Below are 17,754 nucleotides of genomic sequence, written 5' to 3' on the forward strand. Positions count from 1 at the left end.
AGAAAGCCTCTTTAGATATTTCCTCTTGTCTAGAAGTCAAGACATGAGCTACAATAATCTTATCCACATCCTAAACAGAACTGGGCAAATGATGGGTTTTTGGTTCACTGGAAATTCCAAAAAATAAATATGAAAATAAGTTTGGGGTGAACAAAACACATAGTCTGAAATTTCTAAAATAAAATTAAAGGAAATTTTGAAACAAAAAGTCATCTTGAATAAAATACCAAAAAGTTTCTTTTAAAAGAACCAAAGATTCCCTAGCATGCTTGAAAGTAGTACTGTTTCAAACAGCATCACATTAAAGTACATCAGCAGGGTCTACATGGACCAATTAATAAACAACACGTTAGTGCACATTAAAAATTATCCCCCTCCATTGCCCCACCATGTAAGACAAGCCTTTAGCATAAGAGTGAGTATGTGACATGTGAGCTGGAACTAAGACCCATCAAACTGTTCTCAACAGGAATTAAAATCTAAATGATGCTTGTGGCTTCTATCTGAGGGTGGCTGGCTTCAAACTGGTGATCTGCAGGTGGAAGGCTTTGTAGCCAATTAGCAGTGCCCTAAAGCATTCAGCCCCCTACCGTGTTACACCATTTAGAATGCGGCTTACTTACTTGAAAGATAAGTTGTTAAATAAAGTTCTAACGTTTTTAGAGCTTACACAGGCAGAGACTTCCATATTCTCAACACGCAGGCAAAAACCACCCACACATCGCTGTCCTGCAAACCCACTGTACAATCAAGAACCTTGTCCTGTTCTTAAAGGGACAGCTAGTATTAACAAAAGTACAAATAAGATAATAAACATTAACACAATGTTCCAATTTAGTTCTAGACATGGTGTTTTGCAATATAAAATGATTTCCATAATTATAATTACTTCAGGCTACTCATGCTAATTTAAGAGGCGACACTATAGATTTATTGGATGAGAAAACTGAGGCCCTACACTCAAGTCAATGGCATTGACTGGCTATGTTACCTCTGCTGTCCCAATGCTACTGCTCAGGCTCCTCTGCCCGTGGCACCAAATGGGTATAGTGAAGGGGAGGGTATTGAGTTGAAAATGATAAAACAGCAAAGAGAAAAAGAGGAACAGCTTAGATGGTGTAGCAATAAAATTTAGGTTTAGTGGCAGTAGCCTGTAGAATTGCTACAGGTTCAGGGATAGAGACCATGTTCCTGCTCCTCCTACAGCCTGCCAGCTCAGCCGACCAAAAATGTTATAGGTTGCAAAGTCAAGTATTCAAACTTTAGGAAATACCATAAAATATCATCTTTGCAACCTTAACTCTGTCCCCTTTTGCATGTGAATGATAACATAGTCTTTAATTACTTGATCTTCCTTCCCCCTATTTGGGTGGTAGGCAGGGTTTAAGCCAGGACTGTTAGGTCTGTTGCACTGACCTTGAGATAATAAACCTGCTGGTAGTAGAAGTATACTGTTATCCTCTCTTTTGATCAGCCTCTGGGGGGGACAGCAGGAACAACACAGTAGTTTGCCAGTGAGTTACCCAACTATTTATGAGACCCAACATTCCACAACAGTATCAGGATTCAACTGTTGATTGTGGGAGGTAATGTGGTCTAGAGGCGAAAGTAGTAGTTGCAGACAGGATAGAGAAGCGCATATTCATTTTGAAACGCAGTGTACCTGAGTGGATAAGACCAGGTTCTGTCATTTAGAGACCTGTCTGAAGTGTCCTTCTACCTTATTTGTTAGTGGTCTGCTTCTTGGAATAGGTATATGAAAGCTTGGACAGTAATAAGGGCTGTGAAAAATTAACAGTATTCAGTAGAAGAGGGGAGACCAGAACCCATGGTCTCCTGACTCTAAACCCAGGGCATTGTTCCCTAAGCCAAATGGTGTTTGGCAGGGGAATCTTTCATTCTCTCCAGTTATGCCTGAGATTTTACCTGATATGCAGGCAGGTGTGACTGGCCTCCCAAATATGTGAAATATGTGAGTAAAACACAAGACTCAGATCAGTAACAGAATTCTTTGTGGGGAAATGTTTTTTGTTATTATGGAGGTGAAAATTGTGGCTCCCTCATTTAGGTTGAGTTGAATTTTTTGCATTTAAACAATGTTGATGTTCAAATTGTTAGGCTTCATAGTTAACAAAACCATTCAGATTAATACAGGCACGTCCTACCTTTTGGCGCTCTTGTTTCAGTCTGTCTGTAGAATCTGACATCACTCCATCAGTTTATATTTGGTTAATATTTTGTAGGTTATTTTCCAGCTAGAACAAGAGACTTAAATTAAATGCTGTGACACAAGATGGCTCCCACTAAGGAGAAATACCAGCTTACCAAATCACTTTGAGCTGGACAAATTTGACCCATGACATTAGTATAGCAGTTGCATAACAACATCATTTAATTACACAATAAATATATGTCCCCACTTGGTTATATCTTGATAACAGTGCTTTAACTTACATTGGTTCTTATATAGTAAAATTTATAACAGGATGATGGAATAGCATAAATGGAAGCTTTATGAGCAAATCAAGGCATTTCTGGAATATAGCTCACATAGTTGTTTAACTCTCAAGCAGTTATAGTGCTTGTAGCCTTCACGTCACACCCTATTTACAGTATTGTTCATTGTTCTTTTTCTTTCAGAGGTGATAGAGCTAAATATTCCTGTAGCTTGGCAGAACAGAACTCCAACTTCTGAAGAAGAATCTGCAGTGCTTAAACTGCAAAGCAATTGGAGAGGGGCCTACGTTAGGCAATTGATAAATGGCAGAAAACCAGGTAGGCCTTTTAAATCTTATTTTAAGGGTTTAGTGTTTCACCATATTATTTTATCTGTGCTACCCTCTTACTAGTTATCTGAAAATCTGATAAAAAATTGTACTAGGAGTGCAGTGAAATATTATAGATGAAATGAAGATGGCTGATTAAATTGAACATTCTGCTTGACCCAGAGCCCGCTGTGACACTCAGGATATGTCTACACTGCAATCGGAGATGCAATTGCAACTCATGTAGGCATAGCTGAACTACCTTTAATCTAGCTAGAGCAGCTAAAAATAGCAATGAAGATGCAGCGGCACGGCCCACAGCATAGGCTGTACAAATCTGCCCGGAACTCTGGTACATACTTGCATTGCTAACCCATGCTGCTACATCTTCACTGCTGCTTTAGCTGCACTAGCTAAATTATAGCTAGTGCAGGTGTGCGTACCTGAGCTGCAGCTACACCACCGACTGCAGTGTAGACATACCCTTAGTCACATCAGTGATGCTAGAAATTCACCATGGACCTGACTTAAAGCTCATTAAGTCAATGGAAAGACTGCCATTGATTTCAGTGGGCTTCAGATCAGGGCATAGTTTGGTTAGCTCAAATATTGTGACAGGTTTAGTTTGTGGAAAGTGGAATATAATTTAGTTATTGAAATATCCGTTTCCTCAGAATAAAATTATATTAAGCCACAAAATGAAACTGTTCGCTTAAAAATAATACTATTCCTTTAAACAACTGTAATGCGTTTCTGAGAAGTATTCCCACAGATCTCACAAATAAAACAAGAGCTCAACATAGTTAACGTTTTATTGTCATTCTTACATAAAGGCTTATGTATGTTTTACTAAAAATATTTGAATATTTTGATGCCCACTTGTGATCAAACATACAGTAGCATTTTCAAGAGAATATGTATGAACAGCTGGCATGGGTGAATCATAAAGAGATTAAGTAAGTATAAAGAGTTCTCTTTTTAGGTTTGCCAATTACATATTGTATATCCACATTTTGTTTTGTGTTTTTTTATTTTTGAGATGTAGATAGTGAAACAGTCTGAGTTTAGGTCAGTAGCAAACCTAAATGTCACTGGCAAAATATTTCATGCATCTTATTCTGACTGAGAAAGAAACGTTGATAAGAATAGTATGAGCAGATTGGGAGGTGGGGAGAGAGACATTGTACATCACTGAGAAATATGTGGGCAACTATAATATAAAAATTGATGTTAAAAATTACAAATAAGTGTATGACAAAACAAGGTTTTTCATCATTCATACCCCAAAAACTGCTTAATCACAGACAGATCTACTTAGCAGGGGAGGTCAGCAGAAAATCCAAGAATGTATCAGCATAATGGATCTTTCAAATCCTAATGGTGATGATAATAAATAAATTTGCATATCTACATCTGGTGATCTCAAAGCACTTTATTGATGTTAATGAGTTAGCCTCACAATAACCTTGTAAGGAAGGTAGTTGTAATTAACCCCATTTTACAAATGAGGAAATAGAGGCACAGAGATTAAAGGCCTAGTTTTCAAAAGTGCAAAAGTCCAAGAGCTTGGGCAAAAATACAAAAATATATTTAATGCTTCAGTTGTATGGAATCTTCTTAATCTTTTCCTAATATATTGCATGTGTTAGAGGCATATACCATGAATATTGTCCCTATGTGTATTTCATATGAAACAGTCCTGCAAATTAAATAAAACTGTGCAAGTCTCGCATGACGTAGTGCGATTTTTCTTGCAAATATTATATAGCTGATGATTCAGTCAAGTCCTAACTTTCTTCGGAAGCAGGTGAGCATCGAACTTTCAGATGTGTCTGGCATTTCCTTTCCTGTAATGGCCCATTCGTATAAGAAGTTTTTATGCTATTGGGTGGTTTCAAGTGGGCTTTGTACCCCCACATTCTGTCTGTTCTCCTATCTATACACTTCATCGCACTAAAGAACCATGGTGATCTTTCCAGCCAGGGCAGGAAAAAGGGCGCACTGGGTGCCAAGGCAACAGTTGTCATATGATTACAATGTTCTGACAGCTCATGAGTGCCTTGGCACAGAAAACTGTCCTGTGAGAAACACATGCTTCATGGGTACCACCTCCTTCAGTAATACACCATCCCTCTCAGGTTGATTCTTCCCTTTGACTGATTGCCAGTGTCACCCTTATGGAGGCTTTTTCTCTCCATGCATTGTGCATTCTATGCCTGGGTCAATCTTGTCTTCTTTGGTCAGGCACCCTCTCTCTCCTTCAAATCTTTCCATTAAAATCCACCTCTTCAAGCAATCCCTCATGCATTCTTCTCCTTGTTCATAGTTCCAACACTCTCCCTCTCCTGAACTGTTATCCCTAGTCTTGTCTTATTTAGGCTCTTTGCTCCAAACAATTTAATGCCTATCTTATTTATGTCTGGCAAGCACCATATAAATTAACAGTGCTTCAGTCTATATTCATCATTCTGTTCTTCTGGAGATTTAGCTTTCCATGTGTCAGTTGCCAAGTGAGTTTTTCCTAACTCTTCTCTTTTGTTTGTCTCTACCTCTTCTTTCTAAAAAAAAAAAAAAAAAAAAAAAGGAGTACTTGTGTCACCTTGGAGACTAACAAATTTATTTGGACATAAGCTTTCATGGGGTAAAACCCACTTCATCGGATGCATGCAGTGGAAAATACAGTAGGAAGATATATATTGTGATAGACCCAGGCCAGTTGGGTACAGCAGAGTAGCCCCCATTGGGATCCGGGTACAGCAGAGTAGCCTTATTGGGATCCAGGAAGTGGGTGGGCGAAGCTCGCCCACTGCTAAAGGATCCCCCCTCAGCCTAAGGGGGAGATCCACAGGACCTGGGAAACCAAATAATTATGGGGGACAACTAATGAAGAACAGGGACGGGAGTGCGGTCAAAGGATCAAATGAAGGGAACCGGACGGGGACACCGAGCAGAGAACCCCGGACAGCACCCACCGCTCCTCAAAGGCGTCAAGGGAGTCAGTGGATGCCGCCCAGAGGAACTCTGCCCGGAGGCGTGAACGGACAGAGGATTGGAAATAGGCCCCGCAGTCGCAGGAAACTCCATCGGCCAACCTCCTCACTCTGGTTTTATAGATGGCCACTTTAGCCAGGGCCAGGAGGAGGTTGACCAGGAGGTCCCACGACTTAGTGGGGCCATGGACAGGGAGTGCATAGATAAGGAGGTGAGGAGAAAAGTGCAACCAAAACCTTAACAAAATATTCGTGAGGAGCCAGAATAGGGGCTGCAACCTGGCACACTCCAGGTAGACGTGCACCAGGGTTTCCCTCACGCCGCAAAAGGAGCAGGTGTCCGGGATTGGGGTGAACCGCGCCAAGTACACGCCCGTGCTCATGGCCCCGTGAAGGAGCCGCCAACTGATATCCCCGGCGGGCCTCGGGACTAAGGTGGAATAGAGGCTGGCCCACCGGGGCTCCTCACCCTCTAGAGGTGGCAGGAGGTCCCGCCACTTTGTGTCAGGGCGGGACGTGAGGGTGAGGACATGAAAAGTTTGGAGCACGAGCGTGTAAAGATGTTGTTTTGGCACAGTCTAGCCGGCTCACGGTGAAGGGGCGGGGAGGTCGGTCGGGTCCACGGGGCAGGAGCCCGATGAAAAGGTCCGGAGGGCCTGGGGTGGAGGGTGGGCGGGGCGCGCCCTCTTGCAGGACCTGGTCGAGGTAAACCCGAGCAGCAGGCAGCAAAGCGGCCCTCACCTCCTGAAGTACGCGCAGGGCAGTACGAGGTCTGGAGAGCCCCATGCGCTGAGTGAGCGTCAGGGGATCCAGCCAGTCTCCCCGGTCATAGTCCAAGAGGTCTCCAACTTTGGTGACTTCTGCCAGGACCAACCTCTGGCGCACCGAGGGGGACTCCGCCACCTGCACACGGAGCTGGGGGTTGTGTAGCAGGGGTTCCACGAGGAGATCTTCCCCCACGGAGGCCGCCACGGACCTGGTCGCTGCGAACAGTTTCCAGGTCCGGAGGAGGTCCTGGTAGAAGACCGGCAGCCCAGAGAGGTCTCGCGGAAGACCCCTCAGATGGAAATAAAGGAGCTGCCGGTCATATCGGAGCCCTCGGAGGCGGGGCAGGAAGGCGTGCACCAATATGCTCCACGCCAGACTACCTGCACCATAAAGGAGCCTCTTCAGGGCCTGGAGGCGGAAGACATGGACCTGAGTGCGGAGACACTTCAGGCCCTGCCCTCCCTCCTCCAAGGGCAGATGGAGAACCCCTGCAGAGACCCAGTGCAGTCCTGACCAGAAGAACTCCAGAATCAATTTCTGGAGGTTGGCCAGGAAATCCGGGTCCGGAACCAGGGTGTTGAGCCGGTACCAGAGCATGGACAGGACTAGTTGATTGAGCACCAGTGCCCGCCCTCGAAAAGACAGACACCGGAGCAGTCCTGTCCATCTCCGGAGCCGCTCTACCACCCTGCCCTCTAAACCATGCCAGTTCTCCGGCGGAGACGGATGCGTGGCAGAAAGGTAAATGCCGAGATAGAGCAGCGGACCCGCGCTCCACCGGATGGCTTGAAGCACGGGTGGGAGGGAGCTCGCCTGCCACCAGTCCCCTACCACCGAGCCAGAGCTCTTGACCCAGTTGACCCGAGCGGAGAAGGTTGCCGAGTACACAGCCTGGCAAGCCTCCACCCATGCCAAGTTGCCCGGGTCCTGGACCACGAGGAGTACATCGTCGGCGTATGCCAACAGGACCAGCCGCAGCTCTGGCTCCCGTAGCGCCAACCCCGAGACAACCTGCGGAGGAGACAGAGGAAGGGCTTGATCGCCAGAGCGTACAGCTGGCCCAAGAGGGGGCACCCCTGCTGTACTCCTTGCCCGAAGCTGACCGGTTCGGTCAGGGTCCAGTTGAGCCTGACCAGACACTCTGTGGAGTCGTACAGCACCTGGAGAAAACCCACAAACTGGGGACCCAAGCCAAATGCTCGCAGAGTGCCCAGGAGATACCTGTGATCCACCCTGTCGAACGCCTTCTCCTGATCCAGGGACAGGAGGGCGAACGACAGACCGTCCCTACACCCGAGTTCCAAAAGGTCCCAGACCAGATATAGGTTGTCGAAGATGGTGCGGCCCGGGATGGTGTAGGTCTGGTCTGGGTGGATCACGTCCGCCAGCACGGACCTTAGCCGCAGTGAGATGGCTTTCAGGACGACCTTGTAGTCCGTGCTGAGGAGCGAGACGGGACGCCAATTTCATAAATCGCGGAGGTCCCCCTTCTTTGGCAATAAGGCGAACATGGCTCGCCTGCACGAAAGAGGGAGGACCCCCTCTCTGCAAAGACTCGGCCCAGACAGTAACTAAGTCTGGGCCGAGAACGTCCCAGAACGTGCGGTAGAACTCCACAGTCAGCCCGTCCATGCCCGGAGATTTATTGGTGGGCATGCAGCGGAGGGCTTCCGAGAACTCGGCCAGAGTGAGAGGCAGCTCTAGCCAGTCTCGGTCGCCCGCACTGACCGTCGGGAGTTCGTCCCAGAGCACTCTGCAAGTGTTAGGATCGGTCAGATCCGGGGAGAAAAGGCCTGCGTAGAAGGCCCTGTCCCTCCCGCACATCTCCACCGGATCCGTGAGGGGGGTGCCGTCCTCTGCGAGGAGGCAGATGATGTGCTTCTTGGCCCCCCTCTTTTTCTCCAGGGCGTAGAAGAAGCAGGAGCCGCGATCCATCTCCCGAAGGAGGCGGATGCGGGATCGAACAAAAGCACCCCGGGCCCGATGATCCTCGAGGGCCCAGAGCTCCTCCCGCTTCTCCTGGCACGCCCCGCAGAGGGATGGATCCTCGGGGCTCGCAGCCAGACGCCTCTCCAGCTCTAAGACCTCCCGTTCCAGCTGCCCTATCGCCGCATCCCTCCGTCGGCTGGCGCCCCGGGTGTAGTCACGGCAGAAGAGCCGGGCACGCACCTTCCCTAGGTCCCACCACCGCCGTGCCGAGGGAAAGGCACACCGCTGCCCTTGCCAGGCCAACCAGAACTCCCGGAAGGACGCCACAAAGCCCACGTCCTCCAACAAGCTGTTATTAAAATGCCAATAGGCCGGCCCCGGCCTCTCTGCACAGAGAGAGACCGTCACAGTGGCCAGGTGATGATCGGAGAATGGGGCTGGCCGGATGCTGGAGGAGTGGGCCTGTGAAAGATGGAAACGTGATAAATAGATGCGGTCCAACCGAGAGTAGCGCGACCAACGGGCCTCCACCCGGACAAAGGTGAACGTCGAGACGTCGTCCGGGTGGTGGTTGTGCCAGATGTCCACCAGGGAGTGATGGTCGACTATCTCCCGGAGGACGTCCGCGGCAGCTGGGCACTGCTCGATCCCCGAGCGGTCCCACTCCTCGAGGGTCGTATTAAAGTCCCCACCCAGGACCAGGCACTCGTGAGGATCCAGAGTGCCGAGGAAGGCGGACTCCTGCTGAAAGAAACGTAGGCGCTCCGGGCCCAATGTCAGGGCATAGACGTTGACAAGATTGACCACGAGCCCCTCCAAACGGACCCGGAGGTGCAGCAGGCGGCCCGGCACAGCCTCGGCGACCCCCAGCACCTCAGGCCGTAGGTCGGGGGAGAACAGGGTCGCCACTCCAGCCGTACGAACTGTGAGATGGCTAAAGTAGACCCTGTCCCCCCATTCCAGCCGCCAGCTAGCTTCGGCGGCCAGATCCGTATGGGTCTCCTGCAGGAAAATCACAGAGTACCCCCCTCCCGAAGGAAGGAGAGCACCTGGCACCTGCGGAGACCCATCCTACAGCCCTGGGTGTTTAACGTGATGATGGTAAGAGGTGCCATGAGGAGGGCTGGGGGAGATCCTCGCCAGCAGGGATGCTCGCGGTTCCCAGTGGGCCGCGCAACAATCCGTGACCTACCCCATAGGTAATTAGGGAGTCACGGAAGAGGCGGACCCGCTGGTAAGTCATGGCGGCCTGCTTCCCGGTCCTTTTACCCTCCCCCATAAGGGCCTTCGCGGCCCAGAGGATGAGATGGAAATCCCCCCATCGCTGCAGGGCGAGCTGCACCTTATTACAGGAGCCCCAAACGTCCTCAAGGAACTCCCGCAGCTCCTCCCGCAGCGTATGGGGGGCCGGGGCCACTAGCCCCCGGCTGTCCTCCGGAGGGACTACTGATACAGCCCCGTGGCCCACCGAAACAGGCAGGCAAGGGGCAGACCCCCGACGTGGCGCCCGATGGGCTGGCGCCACGCAGCCCCCCTCAAACCCTGGCTCGAGTGGGGGCGGCGGAGGGAAGGTAGCAGCCCCTAGTGAGTTGGGACTGGGGAATACAGAAGCCGCTCCCTGGGGGCTATCCTCTAGGAGCGAGGAGATGACGGCCCCAGGGGCGGCAATGATAGCACGGGAGGTGGGGGGGACAGGGGCGGGGTTGACATCAGGGGCAGGGCAGGGATCCAGAGTAAGGGCAAGGCAGGGGTTGGGTGCAGAGCCAGGGAGAGGGGCAAAGGTGGGATCCTGGGCCCCAGGAGCCAAGCCGTTGGAAAATGGCCCCTCTCGATCAGGCTCTGGGAGGTATGGGTGGGGCAGGGGGCCCTCTATGACGCTGGGCTCTGGCACCACGGCTGGCATAGTAGTCACAGCACCGTCGGTGGGGTCCCCACCTGGGAAGGAGGTCAGTCGCCCCACGCCTTCGAGGGGCAACCTGTGGGGCTCGGGTCCCAGTCGCAGCGCACCAGCTGTCACCTCGGTGGACTTGGCGGCTAACAGCGGGGTGCCACCCACGGCGAGGCAGATGGAGGAGCCCTGGGAACCCTCGGAGGCAGGAGCAAAGGTAGCAGTTAGGGGAAGGGGACATGGGACAGGCGGGGCCGGGGTGAGGTCGCTCAGATCAAGTCCCGCTAGCAGAGGGTCGTCCTCCCCCTGGATAACTGGGGTCAGACCCAGGGCCTCGATCGCCTCATAAATGGAGGTGAGCTCTCCTTCCGCCACCCCGGAGGTCTCCCCGCTAGTGCCTGAAGCGACACTCGCCCCGAGGCTCACGGGGGCTCCGGATGGTAACGGGGCAGGTGGGGCTATATTGGGGTCCTTGGAGGGAAGGGACTCCAAGGGAGGGACGGTACTGCCCTCCCGTGCTGCCACGTTTTCTCCAGCCGGCACCAGGGGATGGTATGCGCCCACGGGCAAGGCAGAGGGCTTGGCATCGACGCCCCCCCTTCTGGTCTTCCAGAGGGCTTCCGCATCGGTGGAAAGGAGCGGAGCTCAAGCCTTCCGTTTGCCCCGCTTCCCCTGGACTAGGGCCCAGCCCTCCATGGCATCATTGGGGGACCAGCTAACAGGGATCGGGTCAGGGGGCAAGACCGATGGCTCAGGGACCGTGGGAGGCAGCAGTAGGGCAGAATAAGGGAGGGAAGAGTCCCCCTGGGGCAGGCCCTCTCCCACGCTTGGCAATATCCCTGCTGCACCCTCCTCTAGGGGCCCCGCCGAATTGTAGACAGGAAAGGCGGGGCTCTCCCGCTCGCCTGGGCGTGCTGGGGGGAGTGCCCCTGGGGCCCGAGCGGGAGCAGTGATGGACTGAGTGGGAGGAGGGGCGGCTTTGGGCGCCGGGCAGCCAGGGGCGCTGGCGATGACGGGGCCAGCGCCCTGCCGGGGCTCGGGGGTCCCGGATGCCTCTTCTTGCCGGGCCAAGGGGCAGTTCCTCCGGACGTGCCCGATCACCCAGCAGAGGTAGCACCGGGCCTCCCCCGTGGAATAATGCACCCGGTAATGGGCCCCCTGGTAAGGGATCAAAAAGGACCCCTCAAGCGCCTCTCCGTCACGTGCCGCCGGCGGCAGTTGCAGCTGCACTTGCCGGCGGAACGAGAGGACGTGACGGAGGGTGGGGTCCTTGCAGCCCAAGGAGAGAGGGCTCAAAACAGAGATGGGCTTCCCCAGGATAGAGAGGGCAGGTAACAGGGTGGCATTGGGAAGGAAGGGAGGGACGGAAGTCAGGACCAGGCGGACGCCCAGGTCATCCAGCGGCTCGAGGGGGATGAACACGCCTCCCACCGCCAGGCCCTTCTCCGCCGCCTCCTGGGCGGCAGCCTCCGATGCCAGGAAGAAGACCACCTTCCCGTACATTTTGGAGGCCGCCACAATGGCCGTGGGCCCCACCGCCCTCGCCAACGCCCGCACGTACATCTCCACGTGGGGCGAGGCGGGCACCAGGAGGCAACGGACGCCGTGCTTCCTGGTCATGGTGGGAAAGGGGCCCCGGCCGCTATAGCTGGTAGCAGAGGCGGCGGGCAGGAGAGATGACGTAACGGTAGGCGGGGGGGCTGCCGCCACCTGGGCATACGCCCTGGAGGCCGGGGGAGGGACACCCGCAGAGCTGGTGGAAGGAGCAGCGGGGTGGGAGGCCGCGGCTGGTGGCAGGGCCGCGGCAGTGCGGGCAGTCCCTGCCATGGAGGGCCTGGACTTTTTGGCAGGGTCCTTCCCCTTCTTCATACCCTGGCCCTTCCCGCCGGCTGGGGGGGCTCCCCCAGAATCTAAGGGGGGGAGGGATGTGGCAGCAACGGAGGTAACCCCGCTGCCCGCCACTGCTGGCACCCTGGCGGGGGCGGTGACAGGTGGTTTGGCAACGGCGGCTGAGGTAGAGGCTTGGGGGGGTGACGGAGGGGCAGGCGGGGGAGGGGTATCTAGGGCTGCTGGAGGGGCCCCACCCGTCGTATCCCCCACAATAATGAGCAGGGAGGGAGGGAGGGAGGGAAGGAAGGAAGGACATCGGAAAGAGGAGGGAAAAGGGGAGGCTGGTCAACCACTTCTCCCCACTAGACTGCAGGCAGGGGAGGAGGGCGCCAAAGGGGATGGGCTGGACAGGGGGGCTTTCGAGGGCTTGTGGGGGATAGTCACCGACTCAGAGTAGAAAACCGGCTCCTCTAGCTGCACTAGGGGAGGGGGGGGTCATAACTATCTTTGGGGAGTGCAGTGAGATCGGGGCAAACTCAAACAGGGGAAGGGCACAACCGCCTGGGAGGGGGCATGGGTGCACTGAATAAGGGGCCAAGCAGGGCAGGGGTATCACATGGGGAGGGGGGAGAACCAGGCTGGAGGCAGGACAGGGAACCTAGGGGCTGACTTCAGAGGCAAGGGTGGGGTAAACAAGCAAAGGCTGCAGAGGGAGAAGGGCGGGGCAGGCAAACAAAGTGAAGCCAGTAAAGTGCTGCAAGGGGAGGGCAGAAAGGCTGCAAGGGGAAAATGGGGCAGGGAGCTAGGGACAAAGCTGGGGGCTGCTGAAGGGGGTCAGTTCAGGATGGGGCGGGGGGCACGTGCGCCCACGTGCGCTTGCAAAAAAAAGTCAGTGCGGGCTGGCTGCTACTGCAGGCCCCAAAGGTGGTGAAAGGGGGCAGCAGGCCAAGCAAGCAGTGGAATCCCAGAAGCAGGAGCTTGAGGCAGATGGTGAGTGTCCACTGGGGGTGGTGGAGGGGGCAGCGCCGACAGTGGTGGTGGTGATGGGGGTTGGGGGAAGGGACACACTGATGGACTCGGGGGCAGGCTCCACGCCACACCCCCTGTGTCCCCGCAAACACAGTCAAAACCCCCACCACAAGAGCACAGTCCAAAAGTTACTCAGCCTTCAAGCCCCCTCCACAGTGGTCTACAGAGTCCTTGTGCGCTCCCCCAGCAGCAGATGGCCTCGTCCCCTCCTCCTTCGGGGTCCGGCAGCTCTCAGGCAGCAGCAGCAACTCCAGGCAGCAGCCCGGTGGCCAGGCAGGCAGAGAGAACCCCTCACAGGTGGTGTTGATGGTGGTGGTGGTGTCCACAGCAGTGGTAGTGGCAACGGCTGGGGTAGGGGTCCCTCACTCCCCCCCTCTGGGGAGCAGGCCAGCAGTCTCCCCCCCCAGGTGCTGCAGTTGGAGCAGCAGCAGCACCCAAAGGTGGGTGGGTGGGGGAGTCCAGCAGCTAGCCAGCAACCAGGTAGCGGAGAAGGGGGGTGGGTGGATGGTGTTCGGCCCAGCTAGGGGAGCAGCTGGAGCAGTGGCAGCAGCAGCAAGGGCCCAAGGCCCAGCAGGAGCAGCCGTCTCCCTCCTTCCTCCAAGCCAGTCGGGTTCAGCAAAGGAGCCGAAAACAGATCTACTGGCCACTGGATGAACAGGGTTCTGTTCCCTGACTGGTCAGAGCAGGGGCTGCTCCAGGCTAATGAGAACACCTGACTCCAATTAACCTGTAAAGAGTCAGCTGAGGTCATTAAGCTAATGTGACCACCTGACTCTAATTAAGGCCCCTCTGATAATATAAAAGGGCTCACTCCAGTCAGGCAGAGAGGAGCTGGAGGAGAGAAAGTGCAGCTGAAGGGCTGGTTAATGAAAACACCCTCATGTCATTGGTAAGGGAGCCCTAAGGTAAGGGTGAAGAAGGAAGAAGCAGGAGAGCTGTGGGGAAGTGGCCCAGGGAAATGTAGGAACTATGGCAGTAAAAGGTTGGCTGCCAACAGCTGCTACCATTAGGGTCCCTGGGCTGGAACCTAGAGTAGAGGGCGGGCCTGGGTTCCCCCCTACCTACCACTACAGAAACACCTCCTGGGAGGGGAAAATAGGCCCCTGTCAGGACAGGCAGCTAAACATATATGATGGCATATCACATTGGTACATGTGCAGGTGAATGAGCCTCTGATAGTGTGGCTGATGTGATTAAGTCCTATGATGGTGTCCCTTGAATAGATATGTGGACACAGTTGGCAATGGGCTTTTTTGCAAGGATAGGTTCCTAGGTTAGTGTTTTTGTTGTGTGGCTGCTGGTGAGTATTTGCTTCAGGTTTGGGGGCTGTCTGTAAGCGAGGAGTGGCCTGTCTCCCAAGATCTGAGAGAATGAGGGATTGTCCTTCAAGATAGATCCTTGATGAGGTGCTGGAGAAGTTTAAGTTGGGGGCTGAAGGGGATGGCTAGTGGCGTTCTGTTACTTTCTTTGTTGGGCCTGTCCTGGAGTAGGTGACTTCTGGGTATTCTTCTTCCTCTGTCAATCTGTTTCTTCACTTCAGCAGGTGGGTATTGTAATTTTAAGAACACTTGATAGAGATCTTGTAGATGTTTGTCTCTATCTGAGGGATTGGAGCAAATGTGGTTATATCGTAGTGCTTGGCTGTAGACAATGGATCATGTGATGTGGTCTGGATGAAAGCTAGAGGCATGTAGGTAAGTATAGTGGTTAGTAGGTTTCCAGTATAGTGTGGTGTTTATGTGGCCATCCCTTATTAGCACAGTAGTGTCCAGGAAGTGGATCTCTTGTGTGGACTGGTCCAGGCTGAGGTTGATGGTGGGATGGAAATTGTTGAAATCATGGTGGAATTCCTCAAGGGCTTCTTTTCCATGGGTCCAGATGATGAAGATGTCATCAATGTAGTGTAAGTAGAATAGGGGCATTAGAGGACGAGAGCTGAGGAAGCGTTGTTCTAAATCAGCCATAAAAATGTTGGCATACTGTGGGGCCATGCAGGTACCTCTGCCATGTACAGTGGCCAAACCAGACAGTCTCTACACAAAAGAATAAATGGACACAAATCAGACATCAAGAATTATAACATTCAAAAACCAGTAGGAGAACACTTCAACCTCCCTGGTCACTCAATTTCAGACCTAAAAGTTGCAATTCTCTAACAAAAAAACTTCAAAACCAGACTCCAACGAGAAACTGCAGAATTGGAATTAATTTGCAAACTGGACACCATTAAATTAGGCTTGAATAAAGACCGGGAGTGGATGGGTCATTACACAAAGTAAAAACTATTTCCCCATGCTAATTTTTTTCCCTTACTGTTACTCACTCCTCCTTGTCAACTGTTTGAAATGGGCCATCCTGATTATCACTACAAAAGGTTTTTTTCCTCCTGCTGATAACAGCCCACCTTAATTAATTGGTCTTGTTACAGCTGGTATGGCAACACCCATTTTTTCATGTTTTCTGTGTGTATATATATCTTCCTACTGTATTTTCCACTGCATGCATCCGATGAAGCTTATGCTCAGATAAATTTGTTAGTCTCTAAGATAACACAAGTACTCCTTTTTTTGCTGATACAGACTAACATGGCTACCACTCTGAAACCTGTCTTCTTTCTCAGTTCTTACTTCTATCCACTGTTTTCCTTGTTTTTTACACATCTTATTTTTCTTCTCTCCCTCTAGTCTTTCATAATTATTTTTTCTTCTTTCCCATATACCTATCCTGTTTTCTCTCCTACTTTCCCATTCATTTTTCTTTTCTCCAGTCTTCGTTTAGATTTTTTCCCCTTTTTTTTTTTAGTTCCTTGCATGTAGATTATGGTATTAACTACAAGGAAAAGTCAGTATAATTAAACTGATAGTTAAATGTTCTGATCATTGCCTCTACTGATCACTGAAGTTATTTCATCTCCTTGCAGCATGTTATAATTTATATGGGGATGTGTACTTCAGTAAAAGGGACTGATCACATTGTTCTTCACTATAGCAGGAGGGCTGATCAGCATGTGACAAGGAGAATGATGATGATACTGGAAATTCATTGCCTCAAAGGAGAAATTAGCTTCCAGAAGTGCAAGAATTCTGTAAAATTTAAAATGAGAACATAACTTGATTCAGAACATAGAATCATAGAATATCAGGGTTGGAAGGGACCTCAGGAGGTCATCTAGTCCAACCCCCTGCTCAAAGCAGGACCAATCCCCAATTAAATCATCCCAGCCAGGGCTTTGTCAAGCCTGACCTTAAAAACTTCTAAGGAAGGAGATTCTACCACCTCCCTAAGTAACGCATTCCAGTGTTTCACCACCCTCCTAGTGAAAAAGTTTTTCCTAATATCCAACCTAAACCTCCCCCACTGCAACTTGAGACCATTACTCCTTGTCCTGTCCTCTTCTACCACTGAGAATAGTCTAGAACCATCCTCTCTGGAACCACCTCTCAGGTAGTTGAAACCAGCTATCAAATCCCCCCTCATTCTTCTCTTCTGCAGGCTAAACAATCCCAGTTCCCTCAGCCTCTCCTCATAAGTCAACATGACTGACTTGCCTCAATTTTTTTCACACTTTTTTTTTAAAGAACAATGAAAAAGTTAGATATTTTGTGATTTTTCTTCTAATGCATTTTGTTATTTTCAGGTACTAAGGAGAATGCTCATGTCAAAGAAACTCTGCAAAAACTATGGACTTTGATTGAATCAAATATTGAACAGTGTGGTGTAACTCTACTGAGGTATTATGTAATAAATGAAAATTTTATATTGCAGCCTGTTCCGCACAACTCTTTGTATAACCATACAGCCAGTGTTATCAAAATAAATAGGATGAAAGAGTGACTGGTTTTGAAATTTTCAAAACGTTGTTAAACATACGAAGTATTTGAGATTTTCAAAGAAGGTATAATGTATAGGCTTTATTCTGTTTCCCATATGCATCTCAAAAACATCTAGCAAATCTTCTAGTTGAGCTGGAGTATTGCCTCCCTGCTATCTTCTTTGTTGTGTTCACAGTTTGGGTATTCTACAGTAAATTTTACTAATGTAAATACGGTATTGATCTTTTGGTAATTGTCCACTAAGTTGCTTTAAAAAAAGTATAAAGTCATGTAACCCTTTCCTTTAGGGAGACCTTGTCTTCACTAGAAAACTAGCAATAGTTACACTAACTACTTTTGCCGGCAAACCCTCCTAGTGGAAATGCAGCTTATATTGCAGTATGGCTTACACCAGTTGCCCAGACAAAATAAGTTATACCACTTTTTTAGTGATATAAAAATGCGCCACTTTTTTAGTGATATAATTGCTTCTACACTAGGACTTTTGCCATCATAACTATGTTGGTTAGGGATGTGATTTTTTTTTCACATTCCTAACCAACATAGCTATGTTGGAAAAACTTAAACATAGTTCAAGCTAGAGCCTTCTTTGCAACAGTACAAAGGAGGCTACCTAAGCACCCATCTCCCTGCAGAGTCCACCAGTCCTGGACTCATGGCAAAGTCTTTGCTAGGAAATGAGGGGGGGAAAATGTTGCAAGGATTTCTCCTGGCATTTCAGA

General features: G+C 50.9%; 1 protein-coding gene across 3 annotated transcripts in view; it reads left to right on the forward strand.

Annotated features, from left to right (window-relative positions):
• Positions 1 to 17,754, forward strand: part of ADGB (androglobin) — a 224,461-nt gene that overhangs the window by 127,580 nt on the left and 79,127 nt on the right. For all 3 annotated transcript variants that reach the window (XM_073337563.2, XM_073337564.2, XM_073337565.2), the window contains 2 exons: positions 2,641 to 2,775; positions 16,837 to 16,930. In XM_073337563.2, the coding sequence (XP_073193664.2) occupies positions 2,641 to 2,775; positions 16,837 to 16,930 (229 nt within the window). The remainder of the gene's footprint in view (positions 1 to 2,640; positions 2,776 to 16,836; positions 16,931 to 17,754) is intronic.

This window comes from Lepidochelys kempii, chromosome 3 (assembly GCF_965140285.1).
Source record: "Lepidochelys kempii isolate rLepKem1 chromosome 3, rLepKem1.hap1, whole genome shotgun sequence".
Taxonomy (NCBI): Eukaryota; Metazoa; Chordata; order Testudines; family Cheloniidae; genus Lepidochelys; species Lepidochelys kempii.